Source organism: Drosophila ananassae, chromosome 3L, assembly GCF_017639315.1.
Source record: "Drosophila ananassae strain 14024-0371.13 chromosome 3L, ASM1763931v2, whole genome shotgun sequence".
NCBI classification, from domain to species: Eukaryota; Metazoa; Arthropoda; class Insecta; order Diptera; family Drosophilidae; genus Drosophila; species Drosophila ananassae.
Window position 1 is genome coordinate 3,510,170 of NC_057929.1, and position 18,750 is coordinate 3,528,919.

Here is an 18,750-nt window from a genome sequence, read left to right on the forward strand (position 1 = left end):
TTACGGAAGCGCAGACTCGGTCTCGATTGTGGGGGAAGACCGAGTTTCTTAGTAACGATTAAGTTTAGTTTCGGTTAAGTAGACAATTAGAAGCGGTTTTAGGTAGTACATGTTGCAGATGCTTGTCGACTGTTGGTTGGTTGGTTTATTCGGTGTTGGAGCATGAGCTTTGTGAACTTTTAAACTAAAAAATTAATCAAAAGAATGTAGTCCTCAGACAGGGCTTGGGTAATTCTGTGTGTTGTGCTTGGATGTGTGTGCAGAGTCAGATCTTTGTTTTGTTGCTTTTTTGCCAGGTGATTAACAAACATATTATTTTGGTGGGAACCTAGGTTAGATATCTTCTAACTTTGCCGCCTTAGGGAGCTTTTATCCTCAAGTTTATGACATTTAAGAGTAATATTTAAAACTGCACATATGTACATATGTATATAGACCTCGAACCATATTTTTTTTTGGCCTAGAGAGTGAAAATTTTCGATTAAGAGAAGACGATAGCAAAAACTGTAAAGTCAAAAGGGTAAGCGAGACAAAGTATAGCTCCTGCCCTCAATTACCATTTACAGTTAGCCTGTCAAGTCGCTCGGCCACGCCCACTTGGTTGCTTGCCCTGCAAGTGTAGTTGCCCGCATGCCCCGCCCCCACCCGGTTGATGAGCAGAAGGCTGGTATGCTCGCCCACTGTTGCCTGTGTGACGACATCATCGCCTCCATCGTGCAACTGCCGCCCATCCAGCCACCATTCGAACAAAATGGGCGTGGCACCCCGGCTGGCAATGCACGTGAGCTGCACATAGTCACCGACATCGCAGACGGAAGTGGAAATCAGGAGCGGAGCAAGCACGGGCGGTTCTTTTGTTGGTTTTTGGGGGAAATGTAAGAGTTTCTATTATTCAGATTTATTTAAAATTAAATTATATATGCCTTTGATAGAAAAACTCGTAGAAAATATTATTACAGTGTTGGTTTTTGGAAAGTTTATCGGGAAAATTTAATTAACTGCCTTTAACAGGACTTGAGCGCAGGAAAGTAGGCAATAGAAAATGTTTCCTATCGTATGGCCATTATCTTAGGGATTCGTAAATGGAAAAAAATTCATAAAAAAAATCACAATAAGAAGAACACTTTAAAAATTCGTATATACAGCAAGTGCCCTTTAAATACCCTTCACTTTTAGGGTGGACCAGCGACTGGCCAATCCCGCCGCATTGCTAGCCACACACGTATAGTTGCCGGAGTCACCAATGGTGGTCTGTCGCAGGGACAGGATCAGGGTGTACTCGTCGATCTTGTGGTAGATGGAGCGCAGCAGGGGCTGTCCGTCCTTCAGCCAGTAGATGTCGATGGGCAGGTCCCCCGAGGTAACCATGCACATGACCCGAACCGCCTGGCCGCCATTGACCCCGTTGGGATTGAAGTGGAACTGCTCGATCTGGGGCAGCTCTAAGGAAATCGTGCAGTGAGTGAACAGTCTGTACAGTGGGGTAATATCCCCCTAGTGTTATTTTACACAGGATATGCCATACCAACACCAGCAACAGAGGGACTCAGAGACAGACAGTGGGGATGTACAGATGATAGTTCGCCTATTCTAGAGACTACAACTACAGGCCGCCTCCTGGCAACTTCTTGAAATCAGGACTGGCACAAACCCTTGACACTCAGAAGCGTCTCGACGGAAGACTGGCCCGCCCGATTGGCACCGCGACAGGTGTAAGTGCCAGCGTGGTCACCACGCACACTCTCGATGTTCAGCGAGCTGCTCCGGTGACTGTGCATCAGGATACTGACTCCGGGCAGGTCACCAGCCGGCTGGCCATTGTAATACCAGGTGATGTTGAAGGGCGCATCGCCATGCACCACGGCGCAGGATATTTGGTAGTAGTCGCCCACATACAGAGGGGAGTTCACGGGCAGGGGCGCCAGTTTGGGGAGCACTTTAATGTTAAATTAAAATTAAACAAAAAATATAATAAAGGCAATTGATGGACCCCAATAAAGAATGCTTCGGAAGAAGTCTTCTTTTCCCTAAAAGCCTATCCTTTAGATCAAATATCTTTATCATTTGTTCGTTAATACGATCCATATCAGTGCTTATCGATGAAATTCATGCAAGCTTTTGTGGGTGAGTGTGCGCCAGGCCTTAACTACCAAACAGTGACAGATCCAAATAGATCAGATATAGGATATAGAAACAGATTCAGATTCACAGACGAGGCAGTTAGAAAGACAACAGCAGATAGAGACAGGTGTTCGGAAGATCATGCCGCGATAGATGCTAAGAGATGGGAGTTTTGGATGCCAGTAAAAGATTATTATAAGTTCTAAAATATATATTATATAATAGTATTTTCTTGATTTAAAAATTCGTATTCATCCAAAACCCCCATCCCACTCTATCGACACTTTTGCTGACTTTTGCCGAGGTTAGTACGCAACCACAAAAAACTACTCGAGCCACCCGTTCCCTTTGGATTTCTAACCGTAGACGTTCAAAGGCGTTGTGAACTGCTGATGCCCCGCCGAGTTGTGGGCGTGGCACGTGAAATTTCCCGCATGAGAGGCCTCCACAGCCTCGATGGTCAGGACACTGCCGCGACGACCGACACGCGCAGTACTGATGCCCGAGTCCTCGGGGATCTCCTGGCCGTCCAGCGTCCATTCGATGGTGAGGGGCAGGTCGCCTCCTGGGACGGAGCAGTGCAAGGTCAGATATTGGCCCACCTGGGCAGGGCCCTCCTCGAAGGCGAAGGGAATGATGCGGGGCAGAACTGGATCGGTGGCGATGGTGGTGGTGGGATGGTAAAACAAAAGGTGCACAAAATAAATCAAAAGCGGATCAAAGAAAGCTGTATCTAAGCCTAATCCTGTGACAAGGACCTATCACTCGCAGCTGGGTGCTATAGGAGGCCCTTCCGGCGGCATTCTCCCCGTGGCAAGTATAATTGCCGGCGTGGCGGGCCGCCACACTCTCGATAGTGAGGACACTGCTGCGGCGGCCCATCTTGGCGATGAGGATGTCCTGGTCCTCGTCATTGAAGAGCGGTTGGTTGTTGAACGTCCAGCGAATATTCAGGGGCAGATCGCCCTCCGTGAGGGTGCATTGGTAGGTTATGTACTGGCCAAGGTGCGTGGGCTGCGAGCCCGTGGCAAAGGGCGTGATTTGGGGCAAGACTTGCGGGAGTTGGAAAACAAAAACAAACCAAATCAACGAAAAGCAAAACCAAAGACTATTCTACTCTAAAATATGTGGTGTGAGATTGAATCCTTCGGCCCACCGTTGACCACCAGAGCAGCCGTGTACTCCACCGTTTGGGCCTTGTTCCTGGCCCGGCACGTATAGTTTCCCGCATTGTTGCCGTTGACCGAGTCGATGGTGAGGACATTGACCTTCTTGCCAATCTTCGAGGTGGTCACCCCATGGTACTCGTTGATGGGATAGTCGTTGAAGAGCCAGTTGATGTCCACGGGAAGGTCGCCCTTGGAAATGGTGCACTGCACGGTGACAGAGTCGCCGAAGTTGGCGGGCTCGTCCCCAAACTCAAAGGGACTGATGTGTGGCGGTACTTGGGGTAATCAGAAAGGGTAAAGACCTATAAATGGGTGTACTAAAGCATCCTTTGAAATTACTTCCTGAAAACCCCCGATTCTTACAAGCTATGATTTCAAAGCCAAGACACAAAAGCCAAAAGCAGACATGCATATAGTTGGTGTGGTGTGTGGGAGGGAGAGAAGTGGGTTCGCAAATACAAAACTAACTAAAACTGACATTAAAGTGCTGTACAAAAGCCCAGGCTCCGGGTGGCTATTGGCCAATACCGTTCACTATCAACTGGGCGGTGTAGACCGCCGAGGCCCACAGATTCCGGGCCTTGCAGGTGTAGTTGCCCACGTGCCGGGCACTCACGGCATCGATCATCAGGACACTGAGGCGCTTGCCCATCTTCGAGGTGGATATGCCCGAGTAGTGGTTGAGGGGATAGTCGTTGAACAACCACTCGATGTCGAGGGGCAGATCCCCCGAGCTGACCAGGCAGTTCACCGACACGGAATCTTCAAAGTTGGCCGCCTCGTCGCCAAAATCAAAGTGCGCTATCTTGGGGGCAACTTGCCACAAAAAAAGAAGGAGGAGAACTACAATTAGCCAAGGGATGTCAACAGAAAACTTAAAAAATGAAGTAAAGTGTTTGCTGTGCAGTTTCTGAAACCAAAGAGTACCATTAACTATCAGTTCGGTTGTGTAATTTACAGCCGCGGCGTGGTTCTTGGCCCGACAGCTGTACTTGCCCGCGTGGCGGGCCTGGACACTGTCGATGCTCAGCATGCTGTTCCTCTTGCCGCCCTTCACCACATTGATGCCCGAATAGGAACTGATCCCATAGTCGTTGAACAGCCACTCGATGTCGATGGGCAAGTCCCCGCTGGAGATCAGACATGTCACCGAAACCGAATCCTCGACATTCGTGGGCTCTTCTCCGAAGTTAAAGGGTGTAATTTTGGGCGGAACTTGGGGTTTCAAAGTAAAACACAAAAACAAGGCAAACAAAGAAGATATTAGACCTATTGGGGACACTTTGTACCATTAACAGTCAGCTGAGCTGTGTAGTTTACGGCGGCGGCGTGGTTCTTGGCCCGACAGCTGTACTGACCCGCGTGACGGGCCTGGACACTGTCGATACTCAGCATGCTGTTCCTCTTACCGCCCTTGACAACATTTATTCCGGAATACGAACTAATCCCGTAGTCATTGAACAACCACTCAATATCGATGGGCAGGTCCCCGGTGGAGATGAGACACATGACCGACACAGAGTCCTCCACGTTCGCAGGGGTTTCCCCAAAGTCGAAGGGCGTAATTTTTGGCGGGACTTAGTAGGGATATTTTGGAAGCAAAAGAAAAGATTAACTCAACAAAAGGACACCTCAAATAAGGACTTAAAATGTAACTAAAAGTACTGAGAAGAAGCCACAACCGTTCACAATTAACTCCGCCGAGTATTCGGAGCTAGCTGCCTTGTTCTTGGCCTTGCAGGTGTAGTTGCCGGCATGTCCTGCGTGGACAGAGTCTATAGTAAGGACACTGGTGCGCTTGCCACCTCGTAGAACCGCAACGCCAGTGGCATAGTTGATGGCCTCGCCGTTGAACAGCCATTCGATGTCGATGGGCAGATCCCCAGAGGAAACAAGGCAGTTTACCGAAACCGAGTCCTCAAAGTTGGCAGGCGCTTCGCCAAAGTCGAAGGGAGCTAGTTTTGGAGGGGCTTTACAGGAAGGGGGTAAACAATTAGGAAACAAATAATCTTAAGAGCATATAACAGTCTACTGGTACTACTTAGTGTTGTCTTAAATACCATTAACTATCAACTCAGTCGTGTAATTAACCGCCGCCGCGTGGTTCTTAGCCCGACAACTATATTTCCCCGCATGGCGAGCATGGACATTGTCGATGGTCAACATGCTCGTCCTTTTGCCGCCCCTATAGATCGTAATACCGGAGAAGGAGCTGATGCCGTAGTCGTTGAACAACCACTCAATGTCTATGGGCAGGTCCCCGCTGGATATGAGGCAAGTGACTGAAACCGAATCCTCAACATTGGTGGGCTCCTCCCCGAAGTCAAAGGGTGTAATCTTGGGTGGGACTTGGGAAACATAAAATTATTAACTTAAAGCATATCATTTAACTATGAAATATCTACTAGAAGAAACTTTAGCCCGTTAATACCATTCACTATCAGTTCTGTGGTGTAATTGACAGCCGCCGCGTGGTTCTTGGCCCGACAACTATACTTTCCGGCATGCCGGGCGTGGACATTGTCGATGGTGAGCATGCTCGTCCGCTTGCCGCCGCGGAGGACGGTCATTCCGGAGTAGGAACTGATTCCAAAGTCATTGAACAACCACTCGATATCGATGGGCAGGTCCCCGCTAGAGATCAAGCAGGTCACCGAAACAGAGTCCTCCACATTTGTGGGCTCCTCCCCGAAGTGGAAAGGTGTGATTTTTGGGGGAACTTATAGGATTGGAATTTATTAAAATAAGGCTAAAACTGAGGAACTCTATTAAACTAAAATAAGTCTATTAAATTTGTATTTCCATTGTGTACCATTAACTATTAGCTCTGTGGTATAGTTGACTGCAGCAGCATGATTCTTGGCCCGGCAACTATACTTTCCCGCGTGCCGGGCCTGGACATTATCGATGCCCAGAACACTACTGCGTTTTCCTCCTTTGACCACCGTAATCCCCGAGTAGGAACTGATTCCAAAGTCATTAAACATCCACTCAATGTCAATAGGCAGATCTCCGCTGGATATCAGACAAGTGACCGACACAGAATCCTCAACGTTTGTGGGCTCATCGCCAAAATCAAAAGGAGTTATTTTGGGGGGCACTTCGGAAGTATAAGAAAGGGTGGGGGCAAAAAAAGAATAGCTAATAAATGCATTGAAATGATCAAATAAAGAGTATAAGACTTGTAGCTATTAGTACCATTCACTATCAACTCGGCTGTATAATTCACAGCGGCCGCATGGTTCTTGGCCCGACAACTATACTTCCCGGCATGACGCGCCTGGACACTGTCGATGCTGAGGACACTATTACGCTTTCCGCCCTTCATGACCGACATTCCCGAGTACGAACTGATGCCGAAGTCATTGAAAAGCCACTCGATGTCAACGGGCAAGTCCCCGCTGGATACAAGACACGTCACCGAGACCGAGTCCTCAACATTCGTGGGTTCATCGCCGAAATCAAAGGGCGTTATTTTCGGAGCGACTTGGGTGGTAAACGAGGGAATAACATAACCGATCAGAATATAAAATCAAATAAAATAGTCTACTCTAAGAAAAACATATATTTTCCAGTCAATACCATTCACTACCAACTCGGTAGTGTAATTCACAGCAGCGGCATGGTTCTTGGCCCGACAACTATACTTCCCGGCATGCCGGGCCTGGACACTGTCGATGCTGAGGACACTATTGCGCTTGCCGCCCTTCACAACCGACATCCCCGAGTACGAACTGATGGCGAAGTCATTGAAGAGCCACTCGATGTCGATGGGCAGGTCCCCGGTGGAGATCAGACAGGTTACCGACACGGAATCCTCCACGTTAGCCGGCTCTTCGCCAAAGCTGAAGGGTGTGATCTTGGGCGGAGCTTGGGTAGGGATGGTTGTGGTTAAAAAAAGGCTACAGAAACAAATCAAAATCCTAGACTAAGGAAGACAGTGTGCCCCGCCAACCGTTCACGATGAGGGCCGCTGAGTATTCGCTGCTGGCCGCCTTGTTCTTTGCCTTGCAGGTGTAGTTCCCAGCATGTCCTGCATGCACGGAGTCGATGGTCAGAAGACTGGTCCGCTTGCCTCCACGGAGCACCGCTATGCCAGTGGAAAAGTTGATGGGTTCTCCCTCGAATAACCAATCGATGTCTATGGGCAGATCTCCCGATGTGACCAGGCAATTTACCGAAACGGAGTCTTCAAAGTTGGACGGCGATTCACCAAAGTCGAAGGGAGCTAGCTTGGGCGGGGCTGTAGGTGGGAACAGGGAGGAGGATTCAGGGATCAAAATCAAACTACAATTCAAAGGACACAATAGATCTATAGTACGGTGGCCACTCAATACCATTGACAATCAACTCGGCCGTGTATTCCGCCGAGTCCGCATCGTTTCGCGCCTTGCAGGTGTAATTTCCCGCGTGTCCTCCGTGCACGGAGTCTATTGTCAGGATGCTCGCCTTCTTGCCACCCTTGACTATAGACACTCCGGAATAGGCACTAATGTGGGCCCCGTTGAACAGCCAGGTGATGTCCATGGGCAGGTCGCCCAGGTAGATGAGACAATTCACAGAGACAGACTCTTCAAAGTTCACGGCATGATCCCCAAAGTCAAAATGGGCGATCTTGGGGGGAACTTGGTTCGGGGAACGGGTTGGGAAAACAAATAAATAAGTAAACTAAGAAAATCCACAATCGCATGCTCTTAAGACAAAATATCTTTCTCCAATACCATTCACAACTAATTCAGCCGTGTAGTTAACCGAAGTCGCGCGATTGACAGCCACACAAGTATAATTCCCGGCATGGTGGTCTCTGACAATGTCTATGGATAGGGCGCTGATCTTCTTGCCCAACTTGACCATGGATACGTCGTAGACATTCTCATTGATCTCCCGGCCATTAAAGAGCCAGGCAAAGCTGACGGGAAAGTCCCCCGAGGTGACCAGGCACTGGACACTGGCAGACTCCCCGAAGTTCGAGGGTTCATCTCCAAAGTCAAAGGGCGATATTTTTGGGGCCACTGGTTTTGGGTTCAGGGGGTTTGAGGCAGGAAGAAAACAATAACAGTACAACCAAAATTAAATATTATTTTAAATAAATGGAAATGTAATAACCGTTCACTTTCAGCTCAGCCATGTGATTGACACGACCAGCTCTATTTTCGGCAATACACGAATAGTTTCCAGCATGCTTGGCCGACACAGCCTCGATGGTCAGCTCGTTGATACGTTTTCCACGCTTGGTGGTTATTATTTCTAGATAATCCTCGAAAGGACGATCGTTCAGGGTCCAAGTGATGTTCACGGGAAGATCCCCGCCCGAAATGATGCACTGGACATTGACAAACTCCCCGTAACTCATGGACTCTTCCCCAAAAGTGAAAGGGTTTATCTTGGGATGGACTACGAAAACGAAGGATTAAGGTTGGTGGGTAAAAAAATCAATACAAACTAAGGATAATTAATAACTTGTCTTATATCTAGTAACACTCCCGCTAACCATTCACAATCAATCGTGCCGAGTGAGCCGTAATGCCGGCTTTGTTTTCGGCATGGCACGAATAGTATCCGGCATGATGAGCGGACACGGACTCAATGGAGAGCACGTTGATCCTTTTTCCTATCCGCGAAAACGATATGTCGTGGAAGCTATCGATGGTGGCGTTGTTTAGCTGCCAGGTGACATTGATGGGCAGGTCGCCTCCCAAAATGGTGCATTGGACAGAGGCCGGCTCTCCGTAGTTCAGGGGCTCTTCCCCGAAATCAAAGGACGCTATTTTGGGGGCCACTTTGGGACGTAAAAGGGGAAACTATAATTAGTATCTCTAAGATGCACAAACACTGCAGATTAAGCCTCACAAGCTCACAAGTTAGATAATGGGAGTTAGAGAGAATGGATTAGATTAGTATCAACGCATACTTTCAAGACTAGGAAACCGCAACCCTTAAGGTCTAGTTCAGTTTATGATTCAAGCCAATACCGTTCACGGTCAGGTCAACGCTGTAGGTAGTCGTTCCGGCCAGGTTACTGGCTATGCAGGTGTATCGGCCCGTGTGCGCCGGACTGGCACTGGGAATGGACAGCATGCTCGTCTTCCCACTGATGCGATTCGTCCGCATCTGGGGCTGCATTTGATCAAAGCCGGACTCCCCGGAGCTTCGCTCGAAGCTCCAGTGCACCTTGACGGGGCGGTCGCCCTTTTGGATTTGGCAGAACAAATCGATCGAGTCGCCCATGTTTATGACATCCTCGTAGGCGAAGGGCACGATTTGGGGAGGAACTGGGTGGAGACAGGACAGGGATGGAAGGGTAAAATATATTCAATCAAAAAAAGAGTTTCACAGGACATTTCAAAGGTGTTTTGTTAACCATTCACTAGCAGCTCGGCGCTGTAGCTCACGTTGCCCGCATTGTTGCTGGCCACACAGCTGTAGTTCCCCGAATTGACCGCCTTCACCGACTCCACCGTCAACAGGCTGATCCGCTCCCCGATCTTGCTGGCCATCACTCCCAGGTGTGGAAAGAGGGGCAGCCCATTGTGGGTCCAGCGGATGCGGAGCGGAAGGTCACCCTTGGCCACGTGGCAGGTCAACTGGACGCTGTCGCCCTCGTTGGCCTCGGCATCAAAGCTGAAGGGATGGACACTGGGCAGAACTGGGAGGGATTGAGGTTCAAAATCAGGCAACACAATAAATAAACATAAACTATAGCTACTAAGACGCTTCAAAAATAGAGGCAGTGACCGTTGACTTTCAGCTCTGCACTGTAGCTGCTCTGGCCGGCCTGGTTCCGGGCCAGACAGGTGTAGACGCCACGATGTTCAGCGGCTATATAGTCGATATTTAGGGTGCTGGACTTGGTGGACATGCGACCGATGACGACGTCCAGGTCCCCGCTGTTCAGGGTGTGATTGTTGAGAGCCCACGTGATGTTTATGGGGAGGTCGCCCTTGATCACCGTACACTGGACGCCCATGGTCTCGCCCGAATTGGAGGCCTCGTCGCCAAAGTCAAAGGGACGTATTTGAGGCGGCACTTGGGTTTAGGAGTTCAGGATTTTTGGGATTAAAAACAAACGAAAAATAAGCAAAAGTCTTGATTAAATCGCAGATAATAACCGTTGACCATCAGCTCGGCACTCTGCTCGGCCATTCCGGCTGCATTGGTGGCGATGCACTTGAACAGCCCCCGATGGTGGCCACTGATGGAGTCGATGCTCAGGGAGCTCAGCTTGGGTGACATTTTGATGATACGTATTCCGACGTGTTCATTGGTGATCGGCTGTCCGTTTAGGGTCCAGTGCAGCTGCAGGGGGGTGTCGCCCTTGAAAACCATACATTGGACAGCCGTACTGTCTCCGTAGTTAGAGGGCTCATCCCCAAACACAAATGGCATGACTTGGGGAGGGACTATAGACGGGTAATAGAGGTGAGACAATGGCATAGTACTACCCATAGTAACCTTTTCTTTAAACTATGTACTTAAGCTCCAACAACGAACACCAAACCACAACAGTCAGTGAAGACAATACTTAGTGTTTAACTATTTAACTATTTAAGCGTGCTCTTAGGTTTAAGCCGTATTTGTACAGTCGGGACAAACCATTAACTTGCAACTCAGCCACATTCTCGCTGCTTCCAGCCGCATTGCTGGCTATGCACTTGAAGACACCGCGATGGAAGGCAGTCAGCGATTCAATGTTCAACAGACTCGTTCGCTTGTTCAGCCGCACCAGGGTGAAGCCATTCTCCCCGTTGACAATCGGAGCCGAATTGAGGGACCAACGGATCTCGAGGGGCAGGTCTCCCTTGGGCACCACACAATTGGCACTGGCTATGTCGCCCACATCGGCGGCCGACTCCCCGAAACTGAAGGGCAGGACTTGGGGCGGCACTTGACGAGGACGGGGAGTGAATATCAAATAATTATGAATCAAATTAAACCAAAAATGAATAAAATAATATCTATAATAGTTGATTATGATGAGTAATGACCGTTCACGTGCAACTCGGCGCTATATTCTGTGCTGCCAGCCCTGTTGGTGGCAATGCATCGGTACAGTCCTCGGTGTCTCGCTTCCAGAGAGTCTATGTTCAAGGAGCTTGTGCGCGGATTCAGGCGAGACAAAGAAAAGCCATGCTCGCCCGTGATAATGGGTGCGGAGTTCAGGGTCCAACGGATCTCCAAAGGCAGGTCGCCCTTGGGCACCATGCAGAAGCTGCCAGCCACCTCACCCGTGTTGGCTGGCTCGGCTCCAAAGTCAAAGGGTTGGATTTGAGGGGGTACTTGATGGGGAATGTAAAGCATAAGAAACCATAAGGAAATCTACATAACATAAAGATTTTAATCTTAACGATTGCAGACTCGAACCAACCATTAACTTCTAGAGTGGAAACATACTCCGCATAGCCGGCTGAATTATTGGCAATGCACTTATAGGTGCCTCGGTGGACAGCCTCTAGGGAGTCCACATTCAGCGAACTCGTCCTTTTGTTCAGCCTCACTAGGGTGAAGCCCAGCTCCCCGTTCACAATGAGGGCAGAGTTCAAAGTCCAATAGATGTCAAGGGGCAGGTCCCCCTTCGGAACCACGCAATTCACACTGGCCACCTCTCCGCGGTTCAGGGGCTCCTCGCCAAAGGAGAAGGGACTGATTTGGGGGGCAACTGTGATAGAGAATCTACTTAGCCTCGGGGAATACTATCTTACTCCATTGCACCAAATAAACCGGGTGTGTGTTAGTAGCAAAAACTTACAGAAAGAGGTGGAATAGGTATTTGTTTCTTCACCAACCATTTACTTGCAACTCAGCGGAATAGATGGCTTTGCCAGCCAAATTCTGAGCCACACAGCTGTAGGAGCCGCGGTGCTTGGCCTCCAAGGTATCTACACTTAAGTAACTGGTGCGGCTGTTCATCTGAACCACCATGAAGCCATCAACTCCTGTCTTAATAGGTGCCCCGTTTAGGGACCAATGAATGCTCAAGGGCAAGTCGCCCTTTAAGACTACACAGTTGATGCTCAAGACATCACCCATGTTGAAGACTTCGCTGCCAAAGCTAAAGGGCAAGACATGTGGAGGCACTGCAGGATTAAATAAAAATAAAATAAAAAATAAAAACATAAACTAAAAAGATAAAAGGGTGCAAGGGACCGTCGTAACATCCATGTACCGTTGACTTTCAGCTCCGAGGTGGTAAAGCTAGATCCCGCCAAGTTCTCGGCAATGCACTTGAAAACCCCGCGATGGTGCTGTTCCACAGCGGCAATGTTCAATACGCTCGTCTTGGGAGACAGTTTCAGGATGGTGATGCCCTCCTCGCCGTTTATGATCGGCCGGGAGTTGAGCGTCCACTTGATGGTGATGGGCACATCGCCCTTCTGCACCATGCACTGCACTCCGGCATTCTCGCCGGTGTTCACGGGATCGTCCCCGAAGGAGAAGGGTGCTATCGACGGAGGAACTGCAAGGCAATGGAGTGGCAGGATGATAGAAGGAAGGGGATTCTAAATTAAACAAAGGAAACACAAAATCCCAAAGAAAGAGAAGAATCTGAAGAGAATAACCATTGACGGCCAGGATGGCGGACTGCCGGGTCTCGCCGGCATTGTTGGTGGCCACGCAGGAGTAGTTGCCAGCATGACGGGCCCGGACGGACTCGATGCTCAAGACGCTAATACGCTGACTATTCCGGGTCACAATCAGACCATCATTCGTGTAGACGCGGCCACCGTTCTTGGTCCAGGCTATGTCCACCGGAAGGTCTCCCCGGTTGACGGTGCAGTAGGCGGAGACCATGTCCATCTCGTTGATGACATCTTCGCCGAAGTCGAATGGCATGATTTGGGGCAAGACTGGGAGTGGAGGGAGGTTGGAAGGCCAAAACAAAGACAGAAACTTAATAAAATGAAATATTGAAGGTGGAGCAATAACCATTGACCGCCAGCATGGCGGATTGGGTGATGGCCCCCGCATTGTTGGTGGCCACACAGGAATAGTTGCCCGCGTGACGAGCTCGCACGGATTCGATGCTCAGGACACTGAGACGCTGACTGTTCCTGGTCACAATCAGGCCATCGTTGGTGTAGACACGGCCGCCGTTTTTGGTCCAGTAGATGTCCACGGGTAGGTCACCCTTGTTCACCGTGCAGGAGGCGGAGACCATGTCCAACTCGTTAATGCTCTCCTCGCCAAAGTCAAAGGGCACGACCTGGGGCAAGACTAGGAGGGGGAAGGTTTACAAAAAACTAAAAGCCAAACAAAAAGAAAAGCTCTAGGTCAGCTATGAAGCAGAAGATTGAGGCTATTAACCGTTGACGGCCAGAATGGCCCAGTGCCGGGTCTCGCCGGCATTGTTGGTGGCCACACAGGAGTAGTTGCCGGCATGGCGCGCCCTCACGGACTCAATGCTGAGGACACTCATGCGGGTGCTGGTCTTGGTCACCACGATGCCATCGTTGGTGTAGACACGGCCGCCGTTCTTCGTCCAGGCCACGTCGATGGGCAGGTCGCCCTTGTTGACCGTGCAGGAGGCCGAGACCATGTCCAGTTCGTTGACGCTCTCCTCGCCAAAGTCGAAGGGCACGATCTGGGGCAGCACTGTGACGGAAGGCAGGGAAGCGAGGAGATGGCGGTGTGAGGATAACGAAATACAAAAACCAAAGGAGTACACAAACTACGGCTGGAGAAGAATATCGGCAAACCGTTGACCCGCAGCTCCGCCGTATGGTAAATGACCCCGGCCGCGTTCCTGGCCACACACGTATAGTTGGCCCGGTGTCGGGCATGCACGGACTCTATGCTGAGCATGCTGATGCGCTGGGTCGTCTTGGTGATCAGTATGCCATCGTTGGACATGAGACGACCCACTCCCGTGGTCGGATCCGGTGCTGTTGTCCAGTACAGCTCGAGCGGAGTGTCGCCTTTGTTTACCGTGCAAGTGGCCGAGACCATGTCGTTCATGTTGATGGTCTCCTCCCCGAAATCGAAGGGTACTATCTGTGGCGGGACTGGACGAAGGGATATTGATTTTCGATTCAAAGAGAAAGCGAAGCGAACGACCAACGATGAGGCTGAAAACTTATAGCCCGCCCACAGAGTGTTACAACAACCAGACAGCCTCTTTGAAGAGGAGTCTGTGCCAGAACTGGAATCTTCAACTTACCCATGACTTGTACTTCCAGAGAGCCGCGGGCAGAGTATCCTTCCTGGTTCTTGGCCACGCAGGTGTAGGTCGCCTGGTCAGAGTTGCGTTCCACGTTCTCAATGATCAGAGTTCCGTTGGGGAAGACCTTCTGTTTGCGGTTGATGGGCAGGGCACGGTTATCTAGAAGAGGGATTATCCATTAGGAACAAATCTTAGTACAACTATAGTATCTCCTTACCTCTCTCCCAGACAATAGAATCAATGGGATAGCCAGCAACTGGACAGGTAACGATCAGAGTCTCGCCAGCCACGATGGCCTTCTTTTCCATTTGACGGATGTAGGGCAGGCCGTAAACGTTCAGTTTGGCGGAGTGATCAGCCACGCCCACCTTGCTCTTGGCCTGGCACTTGTAGAGACCTCCGTCGTTGGCATGGACCGAGGTAATGTTCAGATAGGAAACCACATCTCCGTTGACCGTGACATACTGTCCAACCTGATACCGATCATTGTTGGCGATCTTCTTGCCGTCGAGTTCCCAAGAGATTTCGGGAGTGGGGTTACCACCAGCCACACACTTCAGGAATACACTTGGGCCAGGTTCCATGGTCTCCTCCTGGAAGGCCTGGCGGATGACGGGCGGGTCGAAGCGGCCTCCCAGCTTCAGTTCAGCACTGGCCTCGGCGGATTCCTGGTCATTTCGTACGAAGCACTGGTACATGCCCTTGTCCTCCTTCTTCACGGATTCGATGCGCAGCACTGGCTCGCTGTGTCCGATCGCCTTGCCGTCCTTCATCCAGCTGACAGTCTTGATGGGATTGCCGGTGTACTGGCAGGTGAATACGGCGGGACGTCCAAAGTCAACGGTCTGGGTGGGAGGATCTATCTTGGCCGACAGCGGGGCGGTCACGGTAAGGACGGTCTCAACACTCTCGCCACCTACGGAATTGTTCACCACGCACAAGTACTTGCCGGAATCGTCGACCACTGCATCCTTGATAATCAGAGTTCCGGAAACCTGCTTCACACGATCATTTAGGACCACAGCCTGCTTGCGGGTAGTTCCCTCAATGAATTTGTACCATCTGGAACGAGAAAAGGGTGTTAGTGGAGGGCTCTTCATGTCAGAGTTGGCAGCAGGGAGAGTGGGCACAGAATGAGCAAGTTCTTTTCCTTTTTTTAAGTCTAGAATACTCACCTTTCCTCGGCGGGGAGATGGATCTTACTTACCATAACGATTATGTTTGAGTTTAAACTCTACTTGCTTATTCTGTGCTCCACCTTTGGGGGATCGGGAATAATCCTAACGACAACCTAACAAGAGAAACCCTAGAGTTCTACCTATAAACGGGTACTGGATAACCCTGTCCTGGGCAATGACCCACAAATGTGCCACTCAAAGGCACCTCATTGATTTCAATGCTTTTGGTGGAAATGCGGGGCTTAACTAATCCAACTGGCTCTGAAAATCATAAAAAATGAGACTCTATCCCTTATCAAAATAACTGCCTGAAGGTTTCATTTAAATACTATATAGAAGTACCTAAAAACTGGATGGGGATAGGACTGTCCCTGGCAGAGAATCGAGAAACTGCGTCCCATCTTCTGGGTCTGTTCCTGCAAGCGATCGCCCGAAATTGTGGGCGACACACTGCCAATTGGCTCTGAAATAATATTAAGTTCTCATTTCAACTTCTATCATTTATAGTATGAAGCCTGAAAAAGCCTCAATGTCAATCGTGATAGTGAGCCCATGAATTACCTAAAAGCAGGAGTTGGATAAGACTGTCCGAGACATAAAATAGCCAAATCTGTGCTAGCTGTTTGTGTGATTTCTTGCAAGCGGCCTCCCGATATCTTGGGGGCCACACTACCCACAGGTTCTGGAAATCATTACAAAGGTGATATAAGTTCTAAAGAAAAAACTGATATGAAAACTGCCCAAATGTTAGACTAACCTTATGATGGGTACTGGAAATGCCTGGGCCTGACATAACAGGGCGAAACTAGTCGAGATTTCTTTCACAAAAGTAAAGCTCTTGGACTCGCCAGAGAAGGTTGGCGCTTTCGCACCAACGGGTTCTACAAAGAAACCAACAAAATGCTTAAATTGGGGACTGGGATGGCTTTAAATCTTAGGTATATTTAAGGACTACCTTATGAGGGGAACAGGATAAGCTTGAGCCTGGCAAAGCAAGGCAAAGCTCTGGCCAAAATGGCGAACGAATGTATAACTTTTCATATCCGAAGCAAAGGTCGGACCTTTGGCACTAACAGGTTCTGGGAATAAAATGTTTATCAGATAATCCCAACTGCCTGAATTGTTGGACCATTATCCTATAAAGGGTACTGGACTCTGAACCCCATAACTACCTCATAACTGGAACAGGATAAGCCTGGGCCTGGCAAAGTAAAGCAAAACTTTGACCCACTGAACGGGTGTACGAAAAGATATCCGAATCGGTTGAAAATGTGGGAGCCCTAGCGCCGATTGGCTCTGTAAAAAATAGTTACTAGATAGATAGTAAAATCTAAAAATAAACTGCCTGAAATGGGGATAGTTTCTGACCTGATTAGCGGAACAGGATAAGCCTGAGCCTGACACAGCAAAGCAAAGCTCTGACCCACAGAGCGGATGTATGAAAATGAATTGGAATCAGTGGAAAAGGTGGGAGCCCTGGCGCCAATAGGTTCTGAAATAATGAATATAAATAACTAAAATACCCCCTAAGATATAAGAAAACTGCCTGAGTTGGAAACTAACCTCATTAGAGGAACTGGAAAAGCCTGAGCCTGACAGAGCAAAGCAAAGCTCTGGCCCACAGCACGAGCATAAGAAAAGGAGTTGTAATCGGAGGAGAAGGTAGGAGCCCTGGCTCCAATGGGTTCTGCAAAGCATTAATAATATCTTTTCTTTATTTTTATGGCCTAAAAACTTGCCTAATGATGGGAACGGGAAAAGCCTGAGCCTGGCAGAGCAAAGCAAAACTGGCGTTGACGGAACGCTCAAAAATACTGCCTTTAGAGTCGGTTGAAAAAGTTGGAGCCTTGGCACCAACAGGTTCTAAAAGAGAAAATTTTATTCTAGTGGCTAATAAAAGGGGATTCACAGAACCAGGGAAACAGTGTTGGACCCTACTGAAGAGGACCCAGGATTACCTAAATATCGGCACTGGATAGGACTGAGCTTGGCAGGTGAGTGCTACTTCACTTTTCTGGGGTATATGAAGGGTAAAAGTTGAGGCCACGCTGGGAAAGCTGGGAGCCTTGAATCCAACGGGTTCTAAAAAGTTAGGGGATTATATTTTATTTATTTAAAAAAACCTTGAAAACTTCTAACTGAATGTTGGAAGTAACGAAACTAGAGATTACCTAAAAACTGGCACTGGAAAGGCCTGGGCCTGACATAACATGGCAAATGTGGAGGCCAAAGGAACACTTTGCTGAAAGACCATCACTCCCGTGGGCACGCTAGGAGCCTTAGAGGCAATGGGTTCTGAGGGTTTGGTTATATAAGTTATTATTTAAAATATATACTAGCAGAAAGTGCTCTGAATGTTGGGTTGAACTTTCCGCACCTCTTACCTAATAATGGGAACTGGAAAAGCTTGGGCTTGGCAGAGCAGAGCAAAGGCCGTGCCCTTTGACTTTTGCACCTCAATTAGCTTGTACTCGAGAGAGAAGGTGGGGGCCTTGGCGCCAACGGGCTCTGCGAATAAAACCCCCAAGTCATCAATTAACTCAAACGAAAGCATTAAACTGTCTGAATGTTTCCCCCAAGTGCTTTCACTTAACTTTCACCGAGACATTGAACGTGACCTTTCCGAACCCTGACTGACATAAGAAAAGAAGAAACTTTCGCACTAAAAAAGAGGAAATAAAATGGGGGGCAAGGTGCATAGTTTAATGGGTCAATGTGAAGGCCAATAACTTGCGCAAGCGCTCTAGAGTCTTCAGCAACAGCTGCCTTAGCTTATGTGCAACAAGTGGAGGTAGGAAGCCGCCCCACCCCCATCCGGTGGGATTTGACCTCGGAAAAGTGGCAACAAACACCGGCTGTTGACCCAGAAACGTGCGTTCATTCATAAACAGCTGACGGTTGCCATCCACACTCTCCCTAGAGGGGAAGTTGTTTTGGGAAATTCTCTCTCGATCGCAATCATGCGCAGTGATGGCCAGAGAGTTTGACTCTCTCGATGAGAGAGGGAGAGAGTTCACCAGCTGAGCGCCGGTTTTGTTTACAAACTTTGGCACACACACACACAGTTGCACAAAAGAAAGGGGAAAGAGGCAGACCCACAGACCGGTGGGTGTCTGTTTACCGA

General features: G+C 49.2%; 1 protein-coding gene across 38 annotated transcripts in view; it reads right to left on the reverse strand.

Moving 5' to 3' along the window:
• Window positions 1-18,750, reverse strand: part of LOC6492917 (Down syndrome cell adhesion molecule-like protein Dscam2) — a 58,468-nt gene that overhangs the window by 12,637 nt on the left and 27,081 nt on the right. For 29 of the 38 annotated variants that reach the window (XM_044715525.1, XM_044715523.1, XM_044715524.1 and 26 more), the window contains 3 exons: window positions 14,666-15,510; window positions 14,446-14,607; window positions 9,263-9,562 (listed from right to left, as the gene is read on the reverse strand). In XM_044715525.1, coding sequence (XP_044571460.1) covers window positions 9,263-9,562; window positions 14,446-14,607; window positions 14,666-15,510 — 1,307 coding nt within the window. Of the gene's footprint in view, window positions 1-1,651; window positions 1,937-2,482; window positions 2,771-9,262; window positions 9,563-10,883; window positions 11,175-12,073; window positions 12,365-14,445; window positions 14,608-14,665; window positions 15,511-18,750 lie in introns of all 38 variants that reach the window. The other 9 variants (XM_032450763.2, XM_032450759.2, XM_032450768.2 and 6 more) reach the window with 4 other exon arrangements.